Source organism: Rhea americana, unplaced genomic scaffold (assembly GCF_003343005.1).
Source record: "Rhea americana isolate MKP2758 unplaced genomic scaffold, rheAme1 scaffold_222, whole genome shotgun sequence".
In the NCBI taxonomy this organism is placed as follows: Eukaryota; Metazoa; Chordata; class Aves; order Rheiformes; family Rheidae; genus Rhea; species Rhea americana.
The window spans coordinates 885,668-913,594 of NW_028186337.1; the positions used below are offsets into that span (position 1 = coordinate 885,668).

The window sequence follows — 27,927 nt, forward strand, 5'->3', positions numbered from 1 at the left end:
CAGCTTAGTCCACAGCTGACTGTGCACAGCAACACTGGCTGATGGCTCTCAAGTGGTTTGTCTGCTCCACCGCGTTAACAACGCTTGCTCCATCGTTCCCAGTCTCTCTGTGTCCTGGAGAGGAGGAGATCCATTGCCACCCCCAAGGCCCATCCCAGGCCAGGCATCCCGGGGATCCAGAGGAGCAGGGGGTGAGCGACCCACAGGAGAGCGAGTGCAAACAGGAGACACGGCAGAAATTAAAATGATGGGGACTCGCAGGAGGAGGAAGGGAAGAGAAAGGACAAATGGTAAAAGAGAGGGGAGTGGGAAGAAAAGCAGAGTACATGATGCTTTTAAATACGTGAAGAGCTGTAGGAAAAATGAGAATAAAAAGAAGGACAAACTCGGGGACAAAAATTTGAATAAATAGAAGAGTGCTGCTGAAAACTACTACTGCCACTGAAAACCACTGACAACACGGGTAAACTGAAGAGGTATAAGAAAAAACATTCACCAAGTCCATAAGAAGTATAGGCATGCCCAGAAAAGAAATCCTAATTACTCTTTGCAAGGAAAGTTGCAGCATGTGCCCACAACGCCGTCCTCAGGAAGCAGCACCCCGGACCTGGTGCACTTTCCCTCCCTTGAAATCTCATCCTGCCTGCTTTCCTGAACACCCAATAACTGGGATAAATCACAGTAATTTCATAACTTGTGCATTGTGGCAGATTCACTTCTCTTACCTGGCAGGGAACAGAGTTGCTCAGGAAACACGAGCCTGCTCTGTTGTCACAGCAGGGGTTTCTCAGGCAAAAGCWGGAGGGAAAGTGTGGGTTCCCCCTCTGGGATACAGAGACAAGAGCAAAGGAAAGAGAAGGACCAACACGGACGGCACTGGATTAGGAGCAACGGGACGGATCACAACAGCCCGTTCAGAGTGTTTTTCCAGGCTCATTGAAGAACGGATGGTAACACAGGCATCATTCTGGAGAAACACTGCTATAACAAGGGGTTTATAGATGAGGACCATAATGTTTAATTGCCCTCAGCCAACTCTCTCAGTTTAAAAAGACCATTAAAAATACTGGCTCAAACCCAGAAAAGAGAGAGAGAAAAAAAAAAAAAAAAAAAAAAAAAAAAAAAAAAAAAAAAAAAAAAAAAAAAAAAAGACGTCTCCTCCTTCCTTTCTACTCCTTTGGCCTTTGAACATCATTCAAAACCAGAGGAGAGAGAGATGTAGCTGCTCTCCATCTCTAGCGAAGAGACCTGTCAGCCAGGAGAGCCCGCTTCCCCTGCACAGACCAATTTTCCTGCACACCCCCCACGAAGGGCCATTTGTCCCAGAACGTGGCATCCTCGAGAGGACTCGGACTTGCTGAGCCGCTGAACTTGGAGCAAATGACTTTCATGAGATGTGAAAGGGGAACCCATCACACACCTTGTGCTGGATAATTTATTAATCAAAATGTGCTCYGTCAGGGCTCCTTGGCACTGAAATAGATGCCGTTGGATGTGGTTCATAGAGTCGGCAACAGACACAGTTATCATCATATAAATAGTCCATCAGCTGCTGTGACCACCTCACTGCTCTTCACCTTGAGTTTTTGCCCCCATGCAATACACAGAGAGGGACTTCAGGGCAGCTACACTGCTCTCCCCACTAGCTCACCTCTGCTTGCCAGCAGATGACCTCCTCAGACCATGCCTCCCACTTATTTTCAAAGGGAACAAGCTATTTCCAAAGGAAAAGTGGTTACATCTTGATCTTTACATCCTTGTGTGAAATCAAGATATGACAATGTTGTGCTGTAGAAAAGAGCGCCCACCGTTCCCATTCCAGACTTGGGTTTCCTCTTGCTCCTGGGGATGGGATGCTCTCTCCGGGGCCACTAATTCGAGACCCAAGACGCTCATCAGCCCTCCTACACACGAGCACGCTGTGAACAGACGCTTTTGCAGCATCTTGCCCAAAATATTTAATTGCCTATTCTAGCACAACAGGCAAAACTTCCAATCCTACGGATTCACAAAAAAGCYTGGATGAAATGCTAGTGCAGTTACCTTTTTTTAGAACCAAGCATAGAGTGTGAGAAAATAAACTGAGAGATTTATCACCCGATATACAAAACCCCTACTGAAGCCAGCAGGAGCTACGGTTAGGTATCAGAGAGAAGAACAAAACCCATAGAGTTTAAAGGTTCCTGATCTGAGTGTAAGTCATCACATTAAAGGGTGCTGAATCTCGGACCACAACGTCTCCCCTACGTATTCTCAAACGTGCTCAGCGGTTTGAACAGACGGCAAATAACCAGCACTGCTCGGCTCGGCGTGTCGGTGGGACAGCGAACCTTACTAGCTTCCATACACGCTAAAACTAGGACTTTCCTTCCCAGCAGCTAAACATCAGCTGGCAAATCTTGGAACTGGGAACAGGTGGCTACAGTCTGCATCAGTATTCATATTACAGGTGCTGCCTGCTTGCAATTTTGCCCTTTCTGTACAGTCACTTCGACTTTACCTAGAGATGAGCGTATGAAGGAAATAAAACCCCCCGAATCTCCCTAAGAGCACAAATAACTAACTGCATGGTGAGATGGGAAGCGCCTCGGAGGTGTCTAACACAACCTCCCGCTCGGAGTGGGACATTTCTTTAGGGATATCTATCAAGTATAAAAAGCCTTTCTTCCTCACAGCCTTCCTTCATTCCATAATCACGGACATTACCTTAAAACGAGCCAAGGGGAAACCAGTCAACATCTGGATCATGAGTCAAAACAGCAGAGTAACTCAAGGAAAACCACCGTAACTGTTTCTGCTGTGAGCAGACCTGCAGAGTTTGTACAGAAATGAAAAATCCTCTTTCCTAGGCAGCACTTGGCAACTTCTCCTAGCGACRACGACAAAGATCTTTACAATATTTCAGCCAGGCACTGGGGAGGAATACGCAAGCGTGATACCGGAGACTACACCTCATGCGAGCGCGACGCACAGGGATATCAAAGGAAAAAGAAACCCGAAGAGCGTTGTTCATTCCCACCAGGTACCCTTCTGGGTCCACCTTTTTGTCCCCGCTCCAAGAATGAGATAAAGCTTATAAACGTGTACTTCACTCGTTTCTGCCACAGTTTAACCCTGCTGAACTTGCAGAAGACTTCATCCTCRTGAAGAGGGAGCAGAAGGCAGTACGTATTCCCGCAGAGAAGATGCTCTCGGCACGTTTGGCTTTCCACCTCGGAGCGGCGTTTGCAGAACACGTTTTCAGCCTGCGCGTGAAGTAAGCACAGGCACTAAATGTGCACTTTCTTGACCGACACTGTATCTGCGCTGGCTTTAGGGACCCACAAAACACATCTCTTGCCTCTCCCACCACAGCAAACAAACTCATCAGAGGAGTACGAGAGAGGGATGCTCTAATTTAAACTCGTAACAACTCAATCAGCTTCTAACATAACAACTACATCTTCAGGCTCAAAGTCTTTCAGAAATTCTTCCATCCAGAGTTATATTAAAAAACACCTTGGAACTCTTGATTTTTTCCAGCCAGACACAAAGAGAGACAGTCCAGGCTCATCCCYAGCCAGCGGTTGCCAACATCTCAAATACATTAAATACTAGAAAGTTAAATAGAAACCCCCAGAAATTAAACAGAAAATATTTATGGTTCTGTTTCATATTTACATATAAACAGGAATGTAAAATTTTAATCACCAAAGGACATTTGTCAGGGGACTGCTTGCAGCACAAGCAAACCGTTATCCCGACCGTATCTGTGTTCGTTTGCTCCCGGATAGACGGGGAGCCAAAGCAAGATGCCGACATGACGACGAAGCATCGTTAGCACCGGACAGGAAGATGGGAACCGAYGGAGGCAAGAAACCAAGGGCTACGGCAGCAGCCGCCATCCCTGCGTTGCGCTGCCTCATCCCCTCGTGTTGGCAGTGTGGAAAAACAGCCTTTGATGAACAGCTCGGTGTGAGGCGCTTTTCCACCCATCAGCATGTCCTCCTACAAAAATGTTCTGCTATGATGACTGCCTTTAAATCACACTGGAAGGCCCTCCCCGTCGCCGTAATTTATGAGGGCTTTAACACCCTAGTAGTTCACCAAGTGATCCGAATGTGGGAAAAAGTCAGCACAACGTAGGCCAACCAGCAGCAGGGATATTAAAATTAGCAGGCTGTATTTCCAAGGCTTGCTGTCCGTTCTGACGGCCAGTCTAAGGGATTCAGGGACGGGAGATCTCTTTGGCCACTTCACCTTACCTCCAAGGTTCACGCTGCCTTTTGGGAGGAAGGGCAGGCAGCAGGGGACAGCACATCTATTAGGCCCATATGAAACATGATCTGCGAGCTATTGCTTTTATTTTCTAAATAATATTTAATACCTTAGCAAGAAAAACAGAGGAAGGCAAGAGAACAATTATTTCCAGACATGCCTCCTGGTTGCTTTGTAATTCACACTTCTACTACACTGTGCAAATAATAATTTTTAATTCATGTTTCCCTCGGGATGCACCAGCTTTAAGAAGAGAGCGCTTTACCACAAACTAAATCTGCTAGAGGAATCAATTTGGAAAAATAAATGCTCTAAGGGTTTCTGAAGAGCCCTAAGAGGGCTAAGTCAGCCCCCTGACTGAAACCCCAGACCTCCCATCCCCTCTCTCCTCCAGGACTTCCCAGCACCACGAAGGACATATGGATTGCCCTTGTGCAGGCTCCCTGCTGCCCATCCATCACCAGACCTGGAATTTGTCAGCGAGGCAGAGTGACGTTTTGGCACCGCTGGCAGCCGCTGCTCTCGCAGAGCCCGTGAGCCCGCTCAGCTGGTTTAACCCTTCGATGCCTGCGCAAGCAGTACAAGTCTCCTTCCCCTGCCCGCGGCAGGAACCCCCGTTTGAACGATGCTGGGGAGAGAAGCGGGGGAYTGCAATCCTCCGCAGGAGGGCTTGGCCAGTCCAGAGCTTCGCCAAAATACAAGCCCTCACTGTCCACGCCAGTCCCTGCTGGAACTYGGTTAAAGCCTCGACCCTGTTGACYGGTTGTTTCTCCCTGCGTTCACAAGTAAACGATACGCAGAGCACTCGCTGGCCCAGGGGAGCACTGCGCCAGTCAGATGCGTAACATCCAGCATCCACGGATGTCTCCGCTTCGGTCCCTCAGGGTTCACCACCCGCTGCGGTTTTAGTGTGGCCAAACAGGGCTGCTCTGCAAAAGCACCCAGCAACTCTGGAGACACGGCCAGACACCCAAAGTGAAACGGATGCTTCACCGCTAGCGAGTGAAGCACTGGACTGTAATTGCACCACGCGTTTTCCTAATAAGAGCTTGAGGGCCAAAGTCCCTTCCTGCCTATTAATTAAATTGCCACTTAATTCACGATAAAAATCTTGCTTTTAAAGAGCCAAAGGATTCCCGGTTCCCCAGAGGATGTTCAGTAGTARTAACCATGAAACCGCAGGGCCGTCTGATCCCGATCCTGCTGCRTGCTCCCAGGGTGCTCTGATACTGGCGCTGCTGCTGCCTGGCTCGGCACCAGGCTGGTGCGGGTCACGTCGGACGAGCGGGAAGGTGACGGGGGCCGTGGCGAAACGCAGCTCAGCCCTCCCGCAGAATCGGTTCCCAGTGCTCTGACCAAGCGTGTGCAGCCAGAGCGGTGTGAAATTAATTTCTTCCAGATAAATTCTGCTCTTTCCATAGCAAAGGCGCTTCTTTTTCTAAGGAGCAGCCAGCTTCAAACACGAGCAAGGGAAGAAGATCTTCCTGTTAGCAAAACACAGGCGCCTCCCTGCGTGCTTGCGGTCCTGCTTCCCCGTGCGCCCCCGACATCTCCCGAGGCACAAAAAGGCTGGAAACATAGCTGCAGTGCTCACCCACTGACATCCAGCCAACTTGAATTTCCTCTCTTGGAAGCTAATGATGTCCTGAACGCCCACCACGCTTACCATCACCTTCCCATCACCTGTTGCAGCCGGCGTGCCTCTAGGAAAATCAATCTCTGTTAGACCAGAGAGTTCCCCTAAATGAAAAGTCTTATCTAGACCAGGTCATGGTATATAACGAGTCACTTGCTTTGCCTGGGAAATGAAAGATGATGAGGCAGAGTCTCTGGCACAGAGGCTATCTCCATAAATCTGCCAAAAAGGCACCGTGGATTACTTCGCAGGATTAATTATCTGTCCTTCAAACAGAGCCCTGACCTCAATGGCTGAACATCTCCAACCTGTCAAAGCAGCCCAGGAACTTCAGAGCAAGGAGATGATTTGGCACAGTGGAGCAAGGGCAAGCTGCTGGCTGGCGGTGCTCTCCTTTTTGGACAGCCGTTGCCCGGGAACGGTCAAGGAGCTCCATTCCCAGCATCATTGCTTTGCCTACTAGAGCCTCTCTTGGCTCGCCCAGCCTCAGACATCGTTACTTTTCTCTGTTGCTTTTACTCTTGTTGACCAGATTTCTGGCTTTCCCAGTTGAGTCCTGTCCCAGCGTGCCRAGGAACAGGGAGGGCTACAAACCGAAGCAGCACTGGAGGAGACCCAGCGGGAGGTACGGCTCGAAGCCCTGCTTCACCTAGGCCAGCATGGTAAGAGATCCTTTCTAGGAAAAGCAACATAAAAATTCCCACYGGAGCCACTGCGGTTCAGCCGTAGCAATGGGAATCCTGGTGCAGACAAGCCTCTCTGGTGGCTTTTAGCATTACAGGGTTGAACTTTGCATTTTCAGTTAGGTTTCCTTTTTAAATAACATTTCGCACTGCGGTCATCCCGCTCCTTCCAAAGCGCAGGGAAAGCAGTATGTGTTTTCATGGAGTTAAACCCTCCTTTGACTGGCAGGAAGGGAGAGAAACAATTTAATGGATTTTCCATATAAGGGACGGAAATAAATCCATGAGCTGGGCCCYGGCAGCCAGGCTTTTCTGCCACAACAGGACAACTCAACCAGGTCTAGCCAAAGACGTGACACAGCTAGATCAGGGCTTCTATATGACTTCAGACTTAATAGCTTTGTAAGATGACTGCATAAAGTTAGATCTTCAGTCTTATTTTATGTGGTTATAGTTAATCTTTTAGTTTTATTGTTTTCCTGTCATAGGAGAACCTTGTGCTTGGAGATAGCTATATAAATAAGAGCTTCCGCAGTATATCCTGAGGTGTGTGCTAGCGCACAGCTCGGAGAGGGCTGGAACTGAAAAGGACAATGGCAATTTCAAATTAATCTTTATATCCTACCTCCAAATCATACTAATGTTCTAGATTTTAATACCCAAGGAATGATAAACGTCGGGGTTGCTTTCCAGCATCCGCACTGCCGTTCGCTCAACACAGGCGCTGAAATCAGAGGGGCCAGCAYTGCACGGGCAGCAGGACTCCTCGGAGACCCGGGGAAAGGGCTTCACCCTTCCGTCTCCCGGTCTCCCCACCTGGGAAACRGGAATAACGCTATTGACATCTTCCCTTCAGAACGTGAGCGGAAGAGGCAGGTATAATTATTACTTCTACTTGGCATTCGCACTTTTGTTTACGGTCGGTTTCTAATTTAATTTGCCTTCTGATTCCCATACGTTAGACTATTTTTCCGAAACTGCTGTAAAAATTTACCAGCTCAGGCACAAAATCTGCTCACTGACCTTTACCATCRTGATTGAGGATAATGACAAATTAATTAGCCTTTACCTGGCTGCCAAAAAGAGACGCTTGCCTTGCGCGAACCGGATTTCGGAGAAGACGCTTTGGCGCGGCACCTTTCCCCTTGCACGGCAAGCCGGGAGCCCTGCACGCACACTACGCGGGCGTCCCTTGGTCCGTCCGTGGGGTTGTTCCCACCCAGCATCCCGACCGCACCGTCTCGCTGCAAGATGCTGGTGTTGACAGGAGAATGACTGCTGGCCAGTTYGGAAAATACTCTGCAATTCTTATGTTCTCAGCTTGGGAAAAAAAATGCAAAGCAGTTTAATCACTTGTGGCTTTGATGTGTTCTGCATGATTCTCTAATGTGATAGCTGCCCCCCACCAGGCTAGACCTGGGGCGGAGATTAAGCCGTTGGCATACGCAAGCGTGTTTGCACGTATCTGACTGCCTGTCAATCCACACATCGCCACCACCAAAAGGCTCTGAAAGCGGGGCTGGCTCGCTTGCACAATCCCTCTGCTGGGTGCAACAGCCAGGCCGCCGGGTACTGTGGCACTGAGCAGCAATCAGGGGACACTTGCAAAGTGGCATCATGGCTATTTTATAGGAAACCCAAAAGAGAAGCATAAAAATAAAGCCTTGTGTGAACACTCTAGGTAAAAATCCAGGATCTAAGGTCTTGTTTGCTTGACTCTATACATCAGCCTTGACCTTCTGATTGAGCCTGATACAATCTTGATCTGATCTGTGCATTTGGCACATTAGCCTTCTACAGACTGCGTTGTTGTTTCTGCAGATTTTAGCCATCAAATACAAGAGCTGTTTCTATTCCTTTGGTGCTGACAAGGAAAAATAAGATAACTATAATGTAAGAGCAAATTAAGGGAAAAGCCATAACATGAAACTAGAACTTCACATCTGGTTCTGCAAAACCATCAGATCTTTATACACCACAGAGCTTGGGCAGGCTCCAGTCCCAGCGATGCAAGAGGCTGGGAAGAGCTTGTTCCTGCCAAAGGCCTGGCAACGGGCAGCAAAAGCTCATGCCTCCCTGACGGAAGCTATTACACTCCCCAGAAAACAGCAGCGTGCTAAAGGCCCTGCTCGCATGTCAGAACCATTTGCAGCCTTCACAGGTCCTTCTGCAGCTCTGCTACTGCCAACGCTGGTTCAACGCCAGCGGAAGAGCTAAACAGGCAAAATCCTGGTGATTTTACTGCCACAGAGCCCTTAACTGCTTCCAATAGAGCCTGCTCCAGGAGAGCAGAGATGGACATCTGAGAAGCCCACAGAAAMAAGAAAAATCAAATACGTAACCCCAGATACTCTAAATCTCAGCCTGGCCACACAAGAAAGGAGAGCAGCAGAGCAGTCTTTTGGCAACAAGGGGCAGGAAACCTGTTTTACATGGCAAATTCGAAAGGCTCACTGATAGCAAGACCACATCTCTGTTACAGACTCGAGCACCAAACAACCAGCAAAGGAGATTAAACGTGAAAACCAAACTCAGAGCAACATTTTGAAACAATAGTCTATGTGGACAGTCTGCAGAAGAGTCACAAAATTCCCCAGTTGGGTATCCATCTAGCCCAAGATGCTGTCTCTAAACGTGGCCATRAGCCCGAAAAGGGGTGTTTGAAGAGGACAACTGTGCTCTCCTGGCTGCTCACCATCTTCAGACTTTGAGAAGAACTCCCTTTCCCCCCTTCCTTGCTGTGAACTATGCTCCTAYGCACTTTCATTTGAAGCCACTTTGTTCTTGTGTCAAAAAGAGGGTTTGCAGCCAGCCCTACAGTTAATCAACCCACCCTCCCTGCGCCACCCATGGTTTCACAAAACCCTGTGATCTTCCCCCCTAGTTGCTCTGGGAACAAGACATCTTTGTCTTCTCGGTCAGCAGCTCTGACCATGCAATGGTGAGGGGCTGCTGAAGGCTTTTACAATCCCCGGGGGAGTTCAGTGGCCTCTGTAAAAATCAGTTTGTGGTTTCAGTCCAGCTTCTAGTGTACAAAGGCTCACATCAGCAAAAAGCCCCTGCTGCACTTTGCCCGGTTTGATACTCAAAATCTGGGGGAATCTCTCAATTAATTCACGTYGAGGGTACATCAGAATAAATTGCAAAGAGATTTAGAGGAATAAATAATCTTTCCATCTTCAAAGGCAGACTGACCTGGAGACTTGCAGTCAGGATCAATGGGCTTGGATCAAAGTTGGGATCAAGTCACCTTGACCCCAGAGGTTGATTAAAAGAGCATTTGAAATGCGAGGCTTTGAGAAGGGAACACTGGGAAATGACTTCTCCACATACAACTTAAAGGACCTGCCTGCTCCTCCAAGCCTCTCGAGTACGTGGCACAGTGGGGAAAAAAGGGGCTGCTGCCATTTCTCGCTGTGAAGATTTCCCTGAAAGCAACACCAGAAATGGATCCTAGCTCAGGCCCCCCAGGCTAGCCCCTCGCTCCTGGGTTACCCATCTGCCTCAGGACCAAAGCCCCRCTAGCTCCATCCACCTGCAGCCCAGCGAGCCGGGGGTCTGCAGCAGGTATAGCAGAGGCTCGCTAAACTCAAGGCACCTGAAATGAGACTGGTCCAGCTCCAAAAACCGGACTTGCCAGAAAGCAGACACATTTCACCAAGAATGCCCACCTGGACTGCACCTGCCCCTTTTACCATCAGGAGGGGTCACAGCGAGCAAGGGAGTGAGACGTGGCGCAGGAGGACATTGGGATTGCAGGCTGCCAGAGTGCTTTGAGCTCGTGGGGCAGCGGGGAGGCTCTCCCCGGACCACAAAAAATGAGCGTGGGGTTCGGGGTCAGGCATCTCCAACAGACCTGCCTTTGAATTTTTGTTCTCTCGTTACCTGAATTAGGACGTCTCGGGGAGGACCCAGGCGTGACAGAGAGCAGCAGTTTCGGTAAGCTCTCCATGCACATTGGGAAGGGCTTTAGCAGCAATCCACGGAGGCAGGATTAAGGAACGTGGATGTCAGGAGGAGGAAAGCCTCCCCCATTTTAATTAAGCTCCATTCTCTAGCCCTGTAGCCTTTCAGATCCAGCCCCCAGCCTTCCAGCTTGTGCTGCGACCCTGCTGAGTTGGACGAGCTCCTTGCAATGCTTTGCCAGGCCCGTCCTGGTGCAGAGACTTTCGGGAAATGCTGCAGAAATTGCTATGAGCCGTTCAGCCATAATCAGTCATATTCTCTTCCTAACAATAACAACCGCACGGACCACAGAAGTTTTATGCCTTACTCTTTGCAGGTCTCCTCGGTGGCATTTTGCGAAGCGGAGTCGTTTGCTGGYGTAGCTTCAACTACCTCTGGGGCTCTGCTTTGCCCCGTCGCCTGCAYGGTACGCTGCGAGCTCCGACTCACGAACGCAGACGCGTGCCGCGGTGCCCACCCGCGACCCAGGCTCCCTCTAAAAGCACCACGGCGGTGCCGAGCTGCCAAGCGGCGCTGCTAATCCCATGCTGCAGGTCTCCAGGGCGGAGCGTTCTGCCTCGAGCTGGCAAAAACGCTCGCGGAAAAGTATTCGGTATTAGCCAGTCACGCATCCAAAGAAATACGGCCACTGTTGACAAATACRTCTGGTGGACGCGCAAAAAACGCCGGGCTTGTCATTACGACCGAAAGGTTTCACTACGAGATACTCCCAAACTCGCGTGGAATAATGGTCTCTGCCCAAGGAAAGAGAGGTGTCACGAGCGATGCGCTCTGACAACACTGAAGGCAAAAAATCACTTTTCAGGCAGGTAAAAGCTTTCACTCACAGCAGTAGGCGACGGTAATTAGTAACGGTGAATCAAACGAGCCGAGACAGGTGAGCAGAAGCATAGTCCYGGAGAAACTTAGTCAGATATAATTTCTCTGGCGTGGGGAGCACGGACAACGGCTCGTCGCAGAGCCAGGCCCGCTCCAACGCTCGGCTCCCCGCCGCGACTCACCTGAGACGATGGTGTAGCCGATTCCCCTGGGACGGCCCTTGTCCTGGTCAACCGCCGTTATCATCCGCACCGTGGTACCCTGGGGAGGGACAGAAGAGACACGCGTTGCAGGTGCTCAGCGGCTTCCTTCCGCGCCTTGCCCTGCTCAGGACGGTTCCCACCTTCGTCCTCCCATCGCCATCGCGCGGCGGCAACGGGACGGATCAGAGCGCTTCGGGGGCTCTGAGGACGCGCGGCCACGAGAGCCGAGCTGTCCCTGCGCAACCGCTGCGTTTTACTTCTTACTGCGCGCCGCACGCTTGCAAAGATCAATTCACAGACGGGACGAGGCATCACATAGGAAAGTCCCCCCCCCCCAACCTCCTGGGGCAGTTCTGACCCGCACCTCGTCGCCATGCAGCTTCTGCACAAGCCGCAAAAGGCTGCCAGTCCTCCCCGGCGCGTAGCTTGCGATGCCGAGGACAGGACCGGCACGACGCGCTCGCTAACACGAGGCCACTGAGCGGGTCGAGGCCGACCGTGCAGTACACTTGGGCACGAGTCCACAGGGACCAAAGATAGCATCGCCAGGCTCATTTCCCTTGCTGCCTAGAAGATCTGAAGTGAGGCCAGCGAGGTGAGCACAGCTACCAGGGCTCAATCAAGACAGAGTCACTCAACCCCCAGGGCTCAAAGGCAGAAAGCAAAGGAAAGAAGAAATGCAAGCACAGCACCGGCAAAGCTGAGACGCTGACCGGCGGCGTCACAGCTGCCAGGTCAGGTAGGAGCACACRCTCGGTCTCAGAGGAGAGACTGTCCCTTGAGAGCCGCAGGCCACAGCTCCTCCTCACTGCTAGCTTCAGCAACGGTCAATACGCCACGTTTATCTACCTACTGGACTGCCAGGTTCAAAGGGTCCTCTTCTCCTCCTGCATCCTTCCAACCTGGCAACCTGGGCAACAAGGGATGCTCGTGCTGGCCAAGGGTATCCAGCTGCACAACCAGCTGGGAGAACCGCAAAGTTTTTAACAGAAGCCTGTAGGCAGGAGGGGGGTCGGACCAACGCCGAGAACAGGACTGCCCGCAGACAGGAGCTTCGGCAGCTGTCGGCTCCCCCACCTCATCCTCTGCCCTGCAGGACAGGCCTCTTACAGCCCAGCAGAMAGGTTCATAAGGCCAAGAGCCGCCCCAGAAAACACTGAAGAACATAGGAGTGGGCCAAGATTCTTCCTCAGTTCTTTTAACAAAAATATCGTGCGCTTATGCCAGCTCTGTAGCTGTATTTCCCCTGCTGCACTGCAGTGAGCCCATGTGAACACAGACACACACACACGCACACATAATTAATGTAGTRTGAAAAAATTTACAACTCAGCTGTTCTTGTTTTCATTGGTTGATTAACAGTGGGAAAAGAAGCAATTTTTTTTGCCCTCAAATAAAATGTCAACAGAGGCATTTGCATATCTAATGAGGGAGCAGAGCAGGACAGCAGCGTTGCGCTTGCCCTGCAATTCATCAGCTAGAGGCCAAACGCTCGTGCTATGTTGTCTCCATTTTTTTTATTTGGACAGTCTCAAAGGCTCTGCTAATTATAATGACAGCTTTGCAAAAGCAGGTAGGTGCAGRGCAGCAACCTAAAAAGAGCTGAACCTCTGCAACAGCAGCACAGACCCGGCCACCGAAGCATCTCCATCACAGCTTACACCGGGAACCTGGGAAAGCTGCTGCGAAACATTGCTGGTGGGAACCAGGGACCTGCTCCCTGCCTGGCTTCCAGGGCCGCGTGCTGACACYGTGGAGCTCCGCGGGCAGGACGGAGACGCTCCGTGACTGCTGCCGTAAAGAAGGCTTTTTGGGCCAGGCACGCCTGCCCCATCCCTGATCTCCAGGGCTGTTCTAATAGACTCCTTAAGTAAATCCACACTATTAATGGAGAACGTTAGCCATAAATCCCRGGTCGCTGACCTTTGAAAGGCACTTGGCTGGTGAGGCTCTGCAGCCGCCGAGAGCCTCTCAATCACCGACAGCAGCGCTTTCCGAGCGAGCCTGGCTAAACAGCACGAGAAAAGGGGGAAACCAGAGCAATGGATCCRGAGAGGAGGGCGAGACAAAGCAGGAAAGAGGGGCAGGGAGAAAAAAGAGTGAAGAATGGAAACTTCCAGGCGTGCAATTCAGCTGGCACATCCTGCTTTAATTCASCGCTCCCCCGGGGCAGGCACGCGCCCCTGTCTGCTCATTGGCAAAGCGAGAGCTCCTCCGTTCCAGGGCCAGTGGGTGAAGGCACTTGGCCTATCTGACAGCTCACTCATTGCCTGTCAAAAGAGAGGGAGCCGCGCAGAATGATAAGTGTCACCTGCCGTGCGGCACATTTCAAAGGGAAGGCAGCTGCGGGAGGAGGCAGGGCCTCCGCGATGGCCGAGGAATAGCAATTGGCCTGCTGATGCCGGGACCGCTTTATCCGCGGGAAAGGTCCCTTTGGTAGGTGCCAAGGGGGACGACTGCTGCCAGAGATGAAAGGAGGASTGTGGATGCTGCAGTAGGGAAAGTTTGGGAGGGGAAGAGAGGGGATCTTTGGATATCTCAGCAGCACGTGCCACGGAGCCACCCACAGGAAAGAAATCATCCAGACACCTGATGATGAGAACAAGGGCTGCTAGGACAAGAAGCTGAGACTTGTCTGGTCCTTGGCAAACCCAAGATGATGGCTTCCATGATGCTGGTTTTGGAAACTGTGGGTCTCCCTCTGTTTCCTCCCAACCTCTGTGTCTCCACAAGCCCCTAAGTCAGGCCTTGGGATGAGCCATATTTCACCCGTGGCAGAGGAGCAAATGTCGGAGGGGGGCTGAGTTCCCTGTCCTTCCTGGATGCCATCTCCTGAAATCAGAGCAGGGGCAGGAATCTGAGCACCTCTTTGCAGTCCAGTTGGTTTCCAGTCTTGCTTCTTTGTAAAAGGCTTTCAATATCCACAAAGCTATCAATCCCCATCTCCCAGGAATGGCAGGTCACCCTTTCAGCATCCACACAATATTTTAGTTTAAATCTTGAGGTTTCTCTTCTCCCTCAGAAGGCTTCTGGGGAAGAGTTTGAACAAGCGTCAGAGAACAGGCCTAAGGGTTTATCCATGTAGCTGGTGGCAATTTTTGGTTTTATGATCAGTAGCAACAACTGATGCAGAGAGCCTCAGAGCACGATCATCACCACAGTCAACAGGAGTAGTTCCCATTCAGCATGCTTTGGAGTGAGATGGGAACAAGACATGACGTGAAACTAAACASAACACTCAAGAAAGTGTACTCATCTTCCAGTACCTGTGATGATCATGAAGTGTCCACCATCGCAGCAGACCTAACCAGTCTGAAGCCAGAACCGGGGAAACACCCCAAACCAAACCAAACTCTTGATCAGTGCAGTCCTAACGCAGAAAAGGTTGGCCTCTCACCAATCACATCTCTACTGCCTTCATCTTCCTTCCAAAGTCCTACTAAGTCACGCCACAATTCCTTTTGCTTTATAGGTCTCGGCACGGCAAGGGCAGAAGAAGCTGTGCCTGGGCTCCCTTAGGCAGCCAGCAGTTGGAGTGGATGCTCCTGTTGTCTTCAGTGAGATCCAGCAAGCAAGGTTTCCGGTCACTCCTGGGAACCCCATGCTGACTTGCCATGCCAACAGTTCTGCCCGTGGCTCCCTCCAAGAAGTTGTGGGCTGATCTGTGGTTCTTGAAAACTCCCAGAAGTCCTTGACATTTCATATAGCAAGTAACAGCTCACCTGCCCACCATGGACAACAGTGATTGTAAGATAAGGATTTTYGGGTGGTGGGTATAAATTGAAGCACCGGAACAGAATAACTCTCTCCCTCTAGGGGAAGAGGGAGAAGATTTAGAAAAGTAATAATCTAGACCAGTCTATGCTTAAAAAAGGCAAAGAAAATAAAGCACGGCACATTATCCAAACAAAGTTTGAGGGTTTTTTGAAGAGGGGCAGGGGTAAATCAATCCTTTTTTAATAAAACCTTGAGCTTTTAATAAAGTGTTCACACTGATGGGCTGGAAATATTGTAAGAAAGAATTAACTTAGAGCTGTTGAGACTCTAGGGCAAAAATAGAGCTGATTCTACATTATTTCTTTAACTCAAGGAGTTTTACGGKGGAAGGGGAGTGGTGCTGAAGAACTAAAAGTGTTTCAGCGATGATTTAAGAGGATCTGTACTGCGCTATAGCAAGGGAACACATCTGCTCCTCCTGGAACCAAACACAAATGGGTTTTGCCCCCTCCTGCCTTTGCGTGGCTCCCCGTGGGATAGAACACACCTCACACGTCTCAGCCTGTCTCCGAGTGAGTGGATTGTTTCCCTTTCGCCTCCCAAAGAGAAGCTTTTGTGATGATGCTTGAACCATGCACCRACAGCGGGCTAAGGACAGGGGCTCGTCGGACCATCAGCGTCTCCGAGGGCAAGGAGGAACAAGTCCTCTTCTCCAGGTGCCATGCACTTACCTGGAAAACATCAGAGATGCTATGCAACCTGCAGATGTTGGGAGGACAGACACCTGACACGRCACTGAGGATGAGGAGTACTGTGCGTCACCACCCTGCCACTGCTGCAGACAGCTTGGGTGCCCCCGGGTACCCTGGGAGAAGGCATCCCAGACGTGCTGGGCTGATAAACRGCATCAAGAAAGTGGATATGACACCACCAGGAAAGGCAAAGGTTTCCCCGCCACGTCCTCTTCCCCTTGCCCAATAACACATTTTTGTCTTCTCAATGTCCAAACAAGCACGTGCCCAAAGTGCTTCTGAAYTGTGTTACCAGATCCTGCTCTGAGAAAAATAGGAGCTACAACAGCACTTCTCTCTCCTCTCGCACCCCTCCACCCTTTTCCTCCTTCTTCTATTACAGGATTAGGGACTTGAAAGGCAAACCACAGCCCGGCATTTCGGCAGGAGGAGCCAGTGGGAGGAGGAGGGGGAGCGCTTCAGAAAGCTGCCACGGCAGATTCGGAGGCAAAAATCCTATTTCTCACTTCTTAATTCCAGTCAATTCCAGTCAAAGGGCTGATAGAGATCTGTTTGCAGTAATTTGCTGCAGTTTATCCACTCTTTTCACCTTCTATCGGCTCTTCACCGACGGGCTGGCTGACATGCTGTTACTCGAGTGAGGAAATTAAAATTTGATGCAATAATCCCAAATAAGAAGGATTTTATTAGGTAATGTATACACTTTAGATTAGGTATTCTTGCCCGATACATAGATAGAGGAACACAGACATGCTGTGCACCGCAGATAAAAAGAGAGGAAGAGAGAGACAGAGAGGCAGGCGCGTGGAGCCTCGGAAATCTGCTCTCTAGATTTAGAGCTGGGATGAGGTGCCTTGAGGGTATACTAGCCTGCCGTGCCCCGGCAGCGGGCGCAAACGTCACCCGCAAACGCACCGCGCGCTCTCGGCTCGACCCGGGCACGTGGGAGCCCGTTCTATCACAAAAGTTGACTGAGCCTAGATGCCTCATTCCCATCCGCAGAGCAATCCTGCCCGTAGCAAAGCCATTCTGCAAGCCCACAGTTGCTCCTCTGCACACGTGACTGGTCACCTCGGGYGGCAAGCAGAGCTGGTGAGGAAGTTCTCGCTGGAGAGACTTGCCATCAGAAAACATGCAGGAGAAACCCAGACTCTTCACAGCGAACCATATGCATCATCAGCAGAGTTCTCCCACGAAGGATGAGTCTCTGGGTCCAATGCAGTGGTCCAGTTCACCCCTTCCCTCAGCAGCATACCTTCAGGCCACAGCTACTACCAGGCCACAGTTAGCAGTCTTCCTCTTTGCTGTGACTTGCATTGGCACCTCCTTGTCCGGTAGGCTTAGCATCCACGTTGTCAGAGAGGGTAATGGTGTCCACAAGCACTTCTGTGGCTCAGACGTGGTCAAAACATCCTCAATGAATAAGGTGGAACTGGGATGTGAAGCTGCACATCTCTTAYCCCAGCCGGGTACCTCACCCAGAGGGCCTGCAGCTGTTGTAGGGGGAGAATGGCTATACATCTTTTGCCAAATCTCGTGAAAACCTAGAAGGATCTTGGGTTCACCTCCACATGGCGTAGGACCGTGCAGGGAACCACACAAGTCAGTGTGAGACACCAAACCACGTGCTGCCCAATCCAAGGAGCAAGGTAGGGTAGMTAAGACTTGAACAACAGAGAAGCTCAGGAAGCACACACAGCATGATGCACTGGAGGACCACCTAAGGACCACTGCATTTCCTGAGGTCCAAAACTGACCAACGAGTAGCAACTCACAAGCTGTCGCCTAGGTGTTCCTGCTTTTGAGCAATTTCTCTTTGCTAGTCTCATCACTCTTGCTAGCAGGACCTCTCAGTACAGTACCTAACTGTTCATCACTATGTTGGAATTTGTTTCACACCTACCCACAGATCTMAAACATTGAGGAGCGAAGCCACAAAATCTCCAAACCACAGCTAGTAGTAAGACAGTTAGGAAAGCTGAAGGAAAAACATTCAGGAATAGCAAGGCGGTACACTGAGGAGTCGCATCTGTCTGGCAGGAGACACACAGTCAATTAGCTGCTTCTTCGCCTAGTGAACAGCATACTTCCCGAGAATGATTGTCATGCACGCTGCTGTACCAACATGAAGGGACCTTTTAGCTCCAACCTTATTATATATTATTAACTTGAGAGAGATCCTCTTCCCTGGATACAAGGTCACTCCATGAAGGTGACACAGTGTGTAATTTTCTATACTCTTGGGGACTTCCATTTCTATAATTTTATCCACTTTTTTTTTCCTTCTTCCCTATTCACAATGATCTAGGCAGCATTTTTTCTTCCTCATGGCTCATACAGCCCACTACAGGAATACTCCTTAATCTCAAGAGCACTGGAATTCATGGAAGTAATTCACACAGCCACTCGTTGGCCACCTTTGGCCAACATGCTTTCTGATTTGCAACAGTAGGACTCAGTCCTACTGATTTGGTACACTCAGTGCCCAAAGTACCAGACTCTTAAAGAGAATAAAGACAGAGCTAGACTGAGCTGAGCTGCAGTAAACCCTGCCGTTACATGAAACGAACCATCAGGTGTTCTGAGTCCAGTATACCAGAGATGTTGCAATACGCATGTGCATTACGGAAGCCTACCACACAATGATTTTAGGACAAAAGGTTTCCCACCTACATACTAAATATTCACTCTACGGACAAACCTATCCAACGGCCAGCTGTGCTTCGGGAAGGGTCGGGATTGCTCATGAGGACCAGCACYGGGGTTGAAGGGCCTGGCAAAGTGCTGCCTCATGTTATATTAGCTTCCGGAGGCAATGGGCACCTTGCTGAGAGCAGAACTAACRGCCCCCAACCCTGCAGCTGCCCACCACTTGCCCTACCTTCCTCTGAGGGAAAAAGCACTGTTGGATTTARAGATAGTGAAACCTTTCCACAAACAGTGAGTTCGCTGAAAAACTGAGTTTCAGAAAGACTCAAAATGATTGGATCAATTTGGCAAAACCTGGCGGAAAATACTCAAAGTGCTGAAATGGCTGGTCATTCCGGCATTTTCAAAACTGCCTCGTTTCAGAAGCGTTTAAATTTTTCTTCAACTTTTCTGTTTGAAAAGGCACGCATATATGTTTCATGGGGAAAAGAGGAGCAAGTGTTTGCTGAGAACAACAAAAATACCTTTTTAAATTTAAGAAAAGTTCCCTGGAAAAGATTTCGGTTTGTTTTCAGGTTGTTTTTGTTTCTAAATTTCCATACTTTGCTCCCTTTTTTTAAAAAAAGGGGGGCAAAATACTTTGGAGTTGGCTTGAAACACCTTTTGTTTTAGAAGGAAAAAGAGTTTGTGTGTCTCTAGATGCTATTCGGACCTAGCCCTTCTCATGGGACTTTTCTCYCCAGCCTCCCTGCACTCCAGCAGAATGGGATCAGGGCTCCTCTTTGCAAACAAACATKGAGGCAGAGCAACACTTTGGGTGAAAGGAAGGCTGAATATCTCTGCAAAGAGGAGGTTCACCCCATCCCACCTCTGGGGTACCTAGTGCTTTTTGTCCAGCCCTTGTCCTCCCTCGGCTCCCCACCACACCACCACGGGGGAAGGTGAGGATAAGGCAGCAGCCCTTACCGGGGGCGAGTTCTCGTAGATGTTCGTGCTGTAGGGCAGGTTGATGAAAATGGGGTCCATGTCTTGCACGTCCGTGATAGTGATTGCCAGGTTGGCCAGAGTAGACAGTGGCTTGTTTTTATCTTGATCCTTGAAAAACAAAGAGCGGAGAGAAAGGATTTCCATCAGAAAACCAGAATTATTTAGCTGCTATCAGTCTCTCTCATTTGTAGCTTGGTCAAAATCCGGGAACAGTCCAGGTAGTCGCCTCTCTCTCAAGCTACCTGCTGCAGTTATTGTTCGCTGTACCTCCCTCTAAGCTGAAATACGGCACGCGYTTCTCTCCGTCGCTCACCTTTTAAAACACAGCAAGCCCCGACTCACTTATCGGCATGCTTTGGGTGGCAGAGAGGCAGCACCCTGTTCAACAAATACATCAAAACCTAAACTGCCTCCTTACGCYGGCCGGGCTGCAACGCTTCGGGACAGGCTGCGAGCTTCCCCTGGCAGTGCCCTGCTACCGTCAACTCTCTCGCCGGAGTTTCGTCCCACGGGCGCTCAGCAGCGGCCCTCGCGCTGGCCGCCCTTCGCTAGACGAAGGCCCGGATCGCTACAAGCCAGGCGCAGAGCGGATAAGGCTCCGAGGGAAGGAAATAAATCTCTCCCTACCCCCTCATCAAGCCCTGCGGTAAAAGGAGACCATTAGAGGTTACCGCACACTTCTGCAAAATGGTTCTGAACAGCGGCAAGGACTGATTGCCAGAAGATTAATGTTAATTTAAACTGTATTCAACAACACAGCTTGTACATTATCCTCTTAACCTGCAGGCCTCAGCATTTACGGCCTGGATAGATGCTTATTTCTGACTCGTACTCTGCTGTTATTGTTAGCGGGTTGAAGTCTTTCGTTTCTTCAGATAATGTTTTTTCTCTCCCCTTCATCTTTTAAATTTTGGTTAAAGTAGTTACAGATAGCAGTGAAAGGCAAGTACATYTCGAGTTTCCTCATCTGGTGCTTCTCCCACTGCCCTTTCCAGCCTTTTTCCATCCTCGCTGCCCGCGTCCCCGGGAACAAACGTCTCCCGCCGCGGCAAATTCTCCACCGCTCTTCTCCCTGCTGCAGCCCTTGCAGCCACCCAAATCCACCATCCTCTGGTTCTCCTGCTGGACCGTGCACGCTCCCACCGGTCCCTCCACCGGGCGAGTGGGAGACCCCATCCYGCCCCTGTGAGGCTGGCTCCCCGTCGGCTGCATTTCCCCCGGGGTTTGTCACTGCCYGGCATCGCGACCGCCCTGCGGCCGAGCAGAGAGACGTTCCCATAGCAGTTTCCCAGCCTGCTGCAATCAAGCCCAGCTTGCAGAAGCTTAACACTTAGGTCTTTGAACTGCCTGCGCTGAGAAGAGCTAGGAGCTGGGAACAAGGATCAGCGATGCCCCCTTCTTAATCYTCACTAGCACCCGCACCTGGGGCAGAGGGCTGGAGGGATCAGCAGTCCTACCAAGACGGCCTTCTTATGCCCTGAAGATAATTAAATCAGATGTGTGGAACAAATGCACCAACGTCCAACACTTTTTGGACCGAGACTGGAAACTGCAGTGAAATAAAGTTAACTTCAAGAAGAAGTTACTGTTTCTTAGCAGTGACGGCAGTTACGCATTGCAGCGCCTACCAGGGCATTGCAGGTTGGTCAACTCACTACCGGAGCATTTAAAACAAAATGAGGTATCTTTCAGAAAAGATTAGCTTCTGGGACCAACCTCGCAGCCCTGCGCACGTAAGGCTTGGCCGGGACGGCGGAGGTGTYTGCCCCCGGCCTTGCAGCCTGCGAACGCCCGCTCTCTGCAGCTGTGGAGCCACGGGAAGCACTGCCCAGCGCTCCACGTCCTCGTGACATTTGTGGCTCTGCGTCAAGGCAATGACTGTGATTAAATCACACGCTTCAAGAGCTCTAGCCAGCTGCCTGGAGGGGCCAGGAAAGATTTTCCTCCCCATCCTGAACGCACGGTCGGTTGGATGTATCGCAGGGCTGAATCCCGGCTTCCTCTGCTGCACCGGAGACAGGAAGGAGCTTGCACGGTGCAYGCCGTCCGCACGCCTCGTGTCAAGCTTTCACTGCTTTCCTACCAGAGGAGGAGTGCCCCCCTTCAGAGCGGGCACCAATCCGCCCTCCTGCTCCCCTGGGCATCCCCGCCCCAGAGGTCCCCCCCAGCCCAGCGGTACTGACTGCAGCGAAGGTCTCTGCGTCTCCTCCTCTCTGCTCGTGATCTGCTCAGTTTTTAACTCTAGAGGTCTGAACCGCTTTTGTCCAGCTAGACTCAGGGGGTGCAGCGCGGGTGAATCCACCTGCAGCGGGCCATGATACACAGGGGACGAGACCAGAGGATTTAACGGTCTCTCCCGGCCTTAGGAGCCATGACAAATCCGTGCTTTTTCAGTGAAACTAGCAACAAAACCCACTCCGAAAGGGGCTGTTATTTTGCAATCTGCAGGAAAGCAGATTGTCCCCGAAAAGACAAAAGTGGGGCAACACAACAAGTCAGCAGCACCTCCCGCCCCTCGCGGCCCTTCGAGAAAACGCCTCTGCCGCAGCAGGCAGGGTGAGGCTCACCGTTGCGTTGACCTGCAGCTGATAAGCCTGCGTCACTTCGTAGTCCAGCTCCCGTGTCACCGACACGATGCCACGGCCGCTGTCTATGGCAAAGAAACTGGAAGGAGGCTGGAAGGAGTAAAGCACGCTGCCTCCGGCCCCCTGGTCCGGGTCTGTGGCRTTCACTATGAAAATCGGAGTGCCCACTGGTGTGTTCTGGAAACAACAACAACAAAAAAATATATAGATATAATACATATGTATATATATAGAGAGATAACATTTTGCACCAGCCTGTTTTCCCATCAAAAGCACATCAGCAGTTTCTTTTGCCACCAAAGCCAATACACAGAGACCCAAGGCTTTCGCTCCTATATTTTTAGGATGTTTATAAGTTATACAGTTGTTTTCTTTATTACAGTATTGCRGCAGCTATAATAGCTTTTACACACTTATAATAATAGTTATACAGTTGTGGTCAAGATGGCATTCTATCACAAACCCTTATTTTCCCAGACTCTCACAACTTTCCAGAAAAATTACTCTTCGTAGAAACTTGTTTTCYGCCCAAAGGCACTTTTATTTTCAACACTGATTCAGTCTCTTTTTCCAACATACGGCATGAAATATAAAAGAGCATCAAAAAATGCATTAAATGCAACATTAAAAGTAGAACTTTACAGCAAATTCAAAGTTACAGTTTCCACAGCAACTGTAAYCTGGCCCGATTAACGCAGACATTAACAGTTAAATTGTCATAAATCTGTAACTAATCTACATGCATAAAATATGCAGCTGAGAGCACAAAATCAGCAACGGCAACTGCAGTTTGGCACTTCTTATTGTTTAACTTCACAGCAGGGAGAACAATTATCCATTTTTGGTGGAACAGCTGCATGTTCCTATGCAAATCTTAAATGCATATTCTTGTCTCTGCAAAGGCAGACGCAGGGGCCGCAAGCGAAAAGGCTCCGCCGGGGCCCCGAGCTGCAGGCGCACGCGGAGCGCAGCAGCCSGCTCAGCCGGCCAAGCTTATAACACGTTCGTAGGGGTGCGAAGGGTCGATGCAGGGCTAAAGCTTGGAAGCAAGGAAGGAAATGTCAGAGGCAAGGCACACCAGTGGCTGGTTACGACCAGTTGGGATAATGCGGATTATTTCTGCCAACCTCTTCCAAAGCCTCTCCGTTTCAGTGCTGCTTCATTCCTGCTAAATTATTCCTCCTCGGCCCAAGGGGAAGGATCAGGAGCTGCTGAGAAGGTGGGCTGCCGACGTAACCRAGCCCGAACGACAGACGGAGCTGCCCACGAGCAGCACCTTGCGTTTTCCGCAGGCGACGGCGTTTGCTAGGAGCTCGGCCAGGCACGAGAGGAAACTCGGGACGCTCCCACCCGCAAGCCCGGGCAGCGTACGTTCACGGTGTGTTTGCACTCCCAYCCCTCGCGTCCCTGATGCCTCCTCCCCTGGCATCAGAGGGGCCGCTGCGTTACCGGGACCTTCTGACATGTGAGCGAGCCTTGGGCTGGAACAAAACTCAGCTTTTCTTACTTCAGGGTCACTTTGAGGTATAAGAGGTTCCCACCCAGATTTTTCACTTGCCATCCTTTCTTCCCCTCTAAATCAAAATACCAAAGACAGCCTTGCAGGGCACAGGCAGAGCATTATTTTTTAAATTAATTATTTTTTAAAGCACCTTCAGTGTTGTTTTTTTTTTTTTTCCATCTTCCGGGCTTCCCGACGCCTTGCCCGCAGCCTCCCGGCGCCCTCCGCTCGCCTTCGCCCTCCGAGGCGCTGCCACCCTCGCAGCACGCCGCCCCGCCGCCCCTGGCTCGCCAGGGCATCGCCCCTCCACCAGCTCCCTCCGTTCCTGCCTCCCGCTGAGCCGTGCTGGTATCAACGCCGAGACGGAGCATTGCAAATTAACTGTTAACAGGGGGAGGAAAGGAGAGGCTGTGGCAGCGCAGACGCAGGGTCGTGCTGCTGAGGTYGGGGTGAAATTGTCCCTGGGAATAATGATATTCATAAGGATCGAGCTCGACTTGATGAATATGTTTCCTCTTCTTTTTAAGTACCCCAGCCACTCCTTTTAACATGCAAATCCGCTCTGGGCACCGGCGATTAGGGGGCCGTGCGGCTGGCTGGGGAAGAGCACAGTTTGATTTCCCGGGCATTGTATTTCATACAATAGCCCAAAGCAGGCTTTGAAGAGAGTTCATTGCCTTGCCCGAGGTGGCCGTGTCCTTCCAGAGGAGATGTCCCTCCAGCGCCCACGCTCTGGCTCGGCTTGAGGGAGGAAGGGAGCTGCCTGGAAGTGGGATGGGAGCCCAAGGCCTCAAAGGCGATAAGAGAAGTGTCCCAGGAGCCTGAAGCAGACCCGCACCGTGGTTTATTCATCTTTCATCTCCTTGCTCAAAGCTGGGCTGACGACATCGTGCTGTTAGGTGACCATACAGGGTCAAGACTTGCCATGAAGTCTCAGCCATCTCATGGTAGCCAAGACCTTACTCCCTGTGGAAGCAAACTGCACCAGTGGGCTTAGCTTTGCAAACGGGGCTGCGGGAAATGCCTGGGAAGGGCAAGGAAAAGGGTTGACAGGGAGCAGCCTCACTGATTCACGTCCGTGGTCCAGCAGAACCGGCAGGGATACATGGAAGGAGACAGGAACGAGCACCGAAGACGCATGGCCGTAAGATGGGCTTGGCTCACCAAACATTCCAGCGAGACAAAACTGSCTGTAGGACACAGACACACCGCATCAATGGTCCTCCGCAAAAGGAGGTCTCGTCCACAGCCATCACGCCCAAAGCCAGGACACAGTCAGGACTTGAAAGAATTTAAGACCGTCTGCCTTAAAAAGCGTGTCTTTAAAATCCCTTTGCCATTTTTGGGTCATACAGGCTCAAGATATTCCACAGCAGGAGGCTGACATCTTATTTCTCAAAAGATATGGCCCGTCATTTAAACAAAAGAGCCAATCATCCGTAYAAAGCGACCGGCTCGCTTTTGTGTTTGATCACAAATAACAGGCAGCGGGCACGGCCCGGGGAGGCTGCAACTGGTAAGCAGTGCCTCAGGGCTGCTCGGCAAGGAGATCATCGCTACGTTTTGAGCATTTTGGCCCATTTATAGGGCTCTCCTGTCCCTCCCCTGTGGCTGCTCCTCCTCCGCAGAGATAACCCCGGCTTAGTTCACCAAAATGCAAAAATGTCGAATTCCACCTGTCTCATCAGGAGGAAGTGAAATGCAGACAGCCAAGAGCGTATAGATGCTTGYTGCAAACATAGGTAAGTTTTCTACCCGGATTTGATCTGATTTTTCTTTCTTTTTTTTTTTTTTTTTAATTCTAAAGCTTTTGACTTTCTCCAGCAGCCAGTGATGAAGCTCAACTCCCTACAGAAAAAGAACGGGTGACAAAATTGTGCCGTATCATTAAATCTTTGTTATGATGCCAGCAGATGTGAGATAAAAATAAACATGCAGACAGATGCCTCCTACAGAGTAGGAGGAGGGTGCGTGGGAGCAGGACCTGCTGCTGACCTACCTCCAGCCCCCGTCCTTCATCCTCCTCCTGAGGAGCCCAGCACCTAAAGGGCTCCGACGTGCTGGTGACCCAGCCGCGCTATCGCTGCCAGCCACCGCTAAATAAATAGACCTCATGTAACTACCCAAGGCACCACAAAGACCAAACTAAAACCAGCAAGATGCACGAGTCCAGCTCCTGAGCATTCAGGAGACTACGCCACTACAATGAACCAACAACAGCAAAGATAGACTCAGGTCAAAATAAGGAACAAATGACCCCCAAAATTACTGTCCGTGCCCTAACCAGTCCAAACCTTAAAGGATGCCTCTATGCCAGAAGATGGCAAAGGAGAGACTGAGACCCTAAATGTCTTCAGGTGACCAGGAATGAGTTGTGTTTCCATCAGAAAAGCTCTGGAGGAGAGGAGAAGTTGGCCAAACACAGGTATAGCGTGAGCACGGCCTATCCCAGCTAACRTCTTCACAGAAAGGCGTGCTGTATACAGCCCTTGTACATTAGCATCTTAGATGCAAAAGCCTGCCCAAAAAGGAGGCTAATATTGAAGGAAGGTGCTACTAGAAAAAGACTTTTCTAAAATATTTATATCACGCTATCTAGACACAATAACGGCCTTTAATGTCTTATTATGAAGCCTGTTACAAAATGCATTAGTAATAAAATTCCTGACAGACTGGACTCTGACAAGACACAGCAACGTAAGGCAGATGACCACAGGTACAAGACATGATCATAGGAAAACTTAAGTGTAGCTCAGCTATTGCCTTAAAAGTCAACAGTCCAAGASAACGGGATAGTCTAAACACAACATRGTAATAAACCACCAACTGCCCGTGGGAAGYCCTCCCAAATAAAGGAGAACTCGGTGGGCCAAGTTTCTTTTTTTTAAGACCTAGACAAACCCACATGAACCAACTCTTCTTTCTGAAATTAAGAGACTCTTCTGCAGTAAAGCTGGTGTCAGTACAGCCTCCCCAGGCCTATGGCACTTGCTGCACCGAATCTCCAAGACCGCATGAAAACCTGAGGTTGTCAGACAGCAGCTTGCCCTGCTAACGGAGCGGATTTGCAGGGTGCAAAGCCATTTCATGGGCCACGAGCCACCAACACCCAGAACGGGACCTGATCCATCAGTCTTGGCCAACTGCCCTGACATCAGGTGTCCTCCGGGCAAAGGGCAGAGAGAGGGAATATGTGCTGCCGGCTTTTTTACGGCAGTGTCAGTGTTTGATAGAAGGTGAGAGATGAAGCTGAAGAGCTCTAGGAGGCAGCTTTCCCACCATTCCCTCCCTCGCACACATCCACTTTTTCAAACCAGGGACAGACTGTCACAAATTTTGGCGGGACACTAGCAGYTTGGGGTGCCAAGAGCATGCCGAGATCCTGAACAGACCCCCCGCCCATCCCCTTGTTCCCTCTCCTTGCATATACAGGCACACACTCCATGAACTCTTAAATTAAACAAGCAGAAAGCTAGGAGAGAGAGAGACGGGGACCACCAACCTGAGAAGCTCATTGCACCGACTGCACTTTTGCAGACTTGCCATGTCTGTGTGCACCGCAATGGCCATCTTAAAGCTGTCCTTCAACCTGGCTGCTCACCTAACCCCCGCTACACCGACAGCATCAGGCTGCATCCTTGTTCTGCGGCCACCAAAGACCAGATGGGGACCCCAAAAGGAGAAACCACGTCCTGTACCGCAGCAGTCTCTGGAAACAGCCTGGGTTTATTCATGGTGGGATCTCTGGACCCCCAGGACCGCGCTCCGTCTCTGGCCCGCGCAGGACCTCCACACGACCTCCCAGGGCAAAGTCACCCAGCAGCGGCCCAGCAGAAGCTGGTAGCAGCGATTAGGATGCGAACGCACACATGCCGTACCCAGGCAAGCACCGCGCGGAAGCGGCAGGCAATCTGGCCGAACAGCTGTCTGAAGGTCGAGGAAACGAGAGGAGGTGACACAGGCGGCTCGGCGGGCGTACAGCGCCGGGCGCGAGGGTTCGAGCAGCAGGCAGCTTACCACGCAGCCCGCGCCGCGATCTCCCCCCGAAACGGCCGCCTAGCAGCCTCCAAACCGTCTCGCCAACCGCGTGCTGTTTCACGGAGGAGCTGCGCCTTCCCCCGCGCTGCCCCCGCCTCGAGCCGGGAGCTGACCACCGCTATTAGGAGACGCTT

The 27,927-nt window shown here is 50.8% G+C and overlaps 1 protein-coding gene across 1 annotated transcript in view; it reads right to left on the reverse strand.

Annotated features, from left to right (window-relative positions):
- CDH23 (cadherin related 23) overlaps positions 1-27,927 on the reverse strand; it is a 203,670-nt gene that overhangs the window by 93,453 nt on the left and 82,290 nt on the right. Inside the window, exons 7-9 of the mRNA XM_085305569.1 lie at positions 22,237-22,431; positions 19,649-19,777; positions 11,544-11,622 (exon numbers count right to left, since the gene is read on the reverse strand). Of these exons, the coding sequence (XP_085161695.1) occupies positions 11,544-11,622; positions 19,649-19,777; positions 22,237-22,431 (403 nt within the window). The remainder of the gene's footprint in view (positions 1-11,543; positions 11,623-19,648; positions 19,778-22,236; positions 22,432-27,927) is intronic.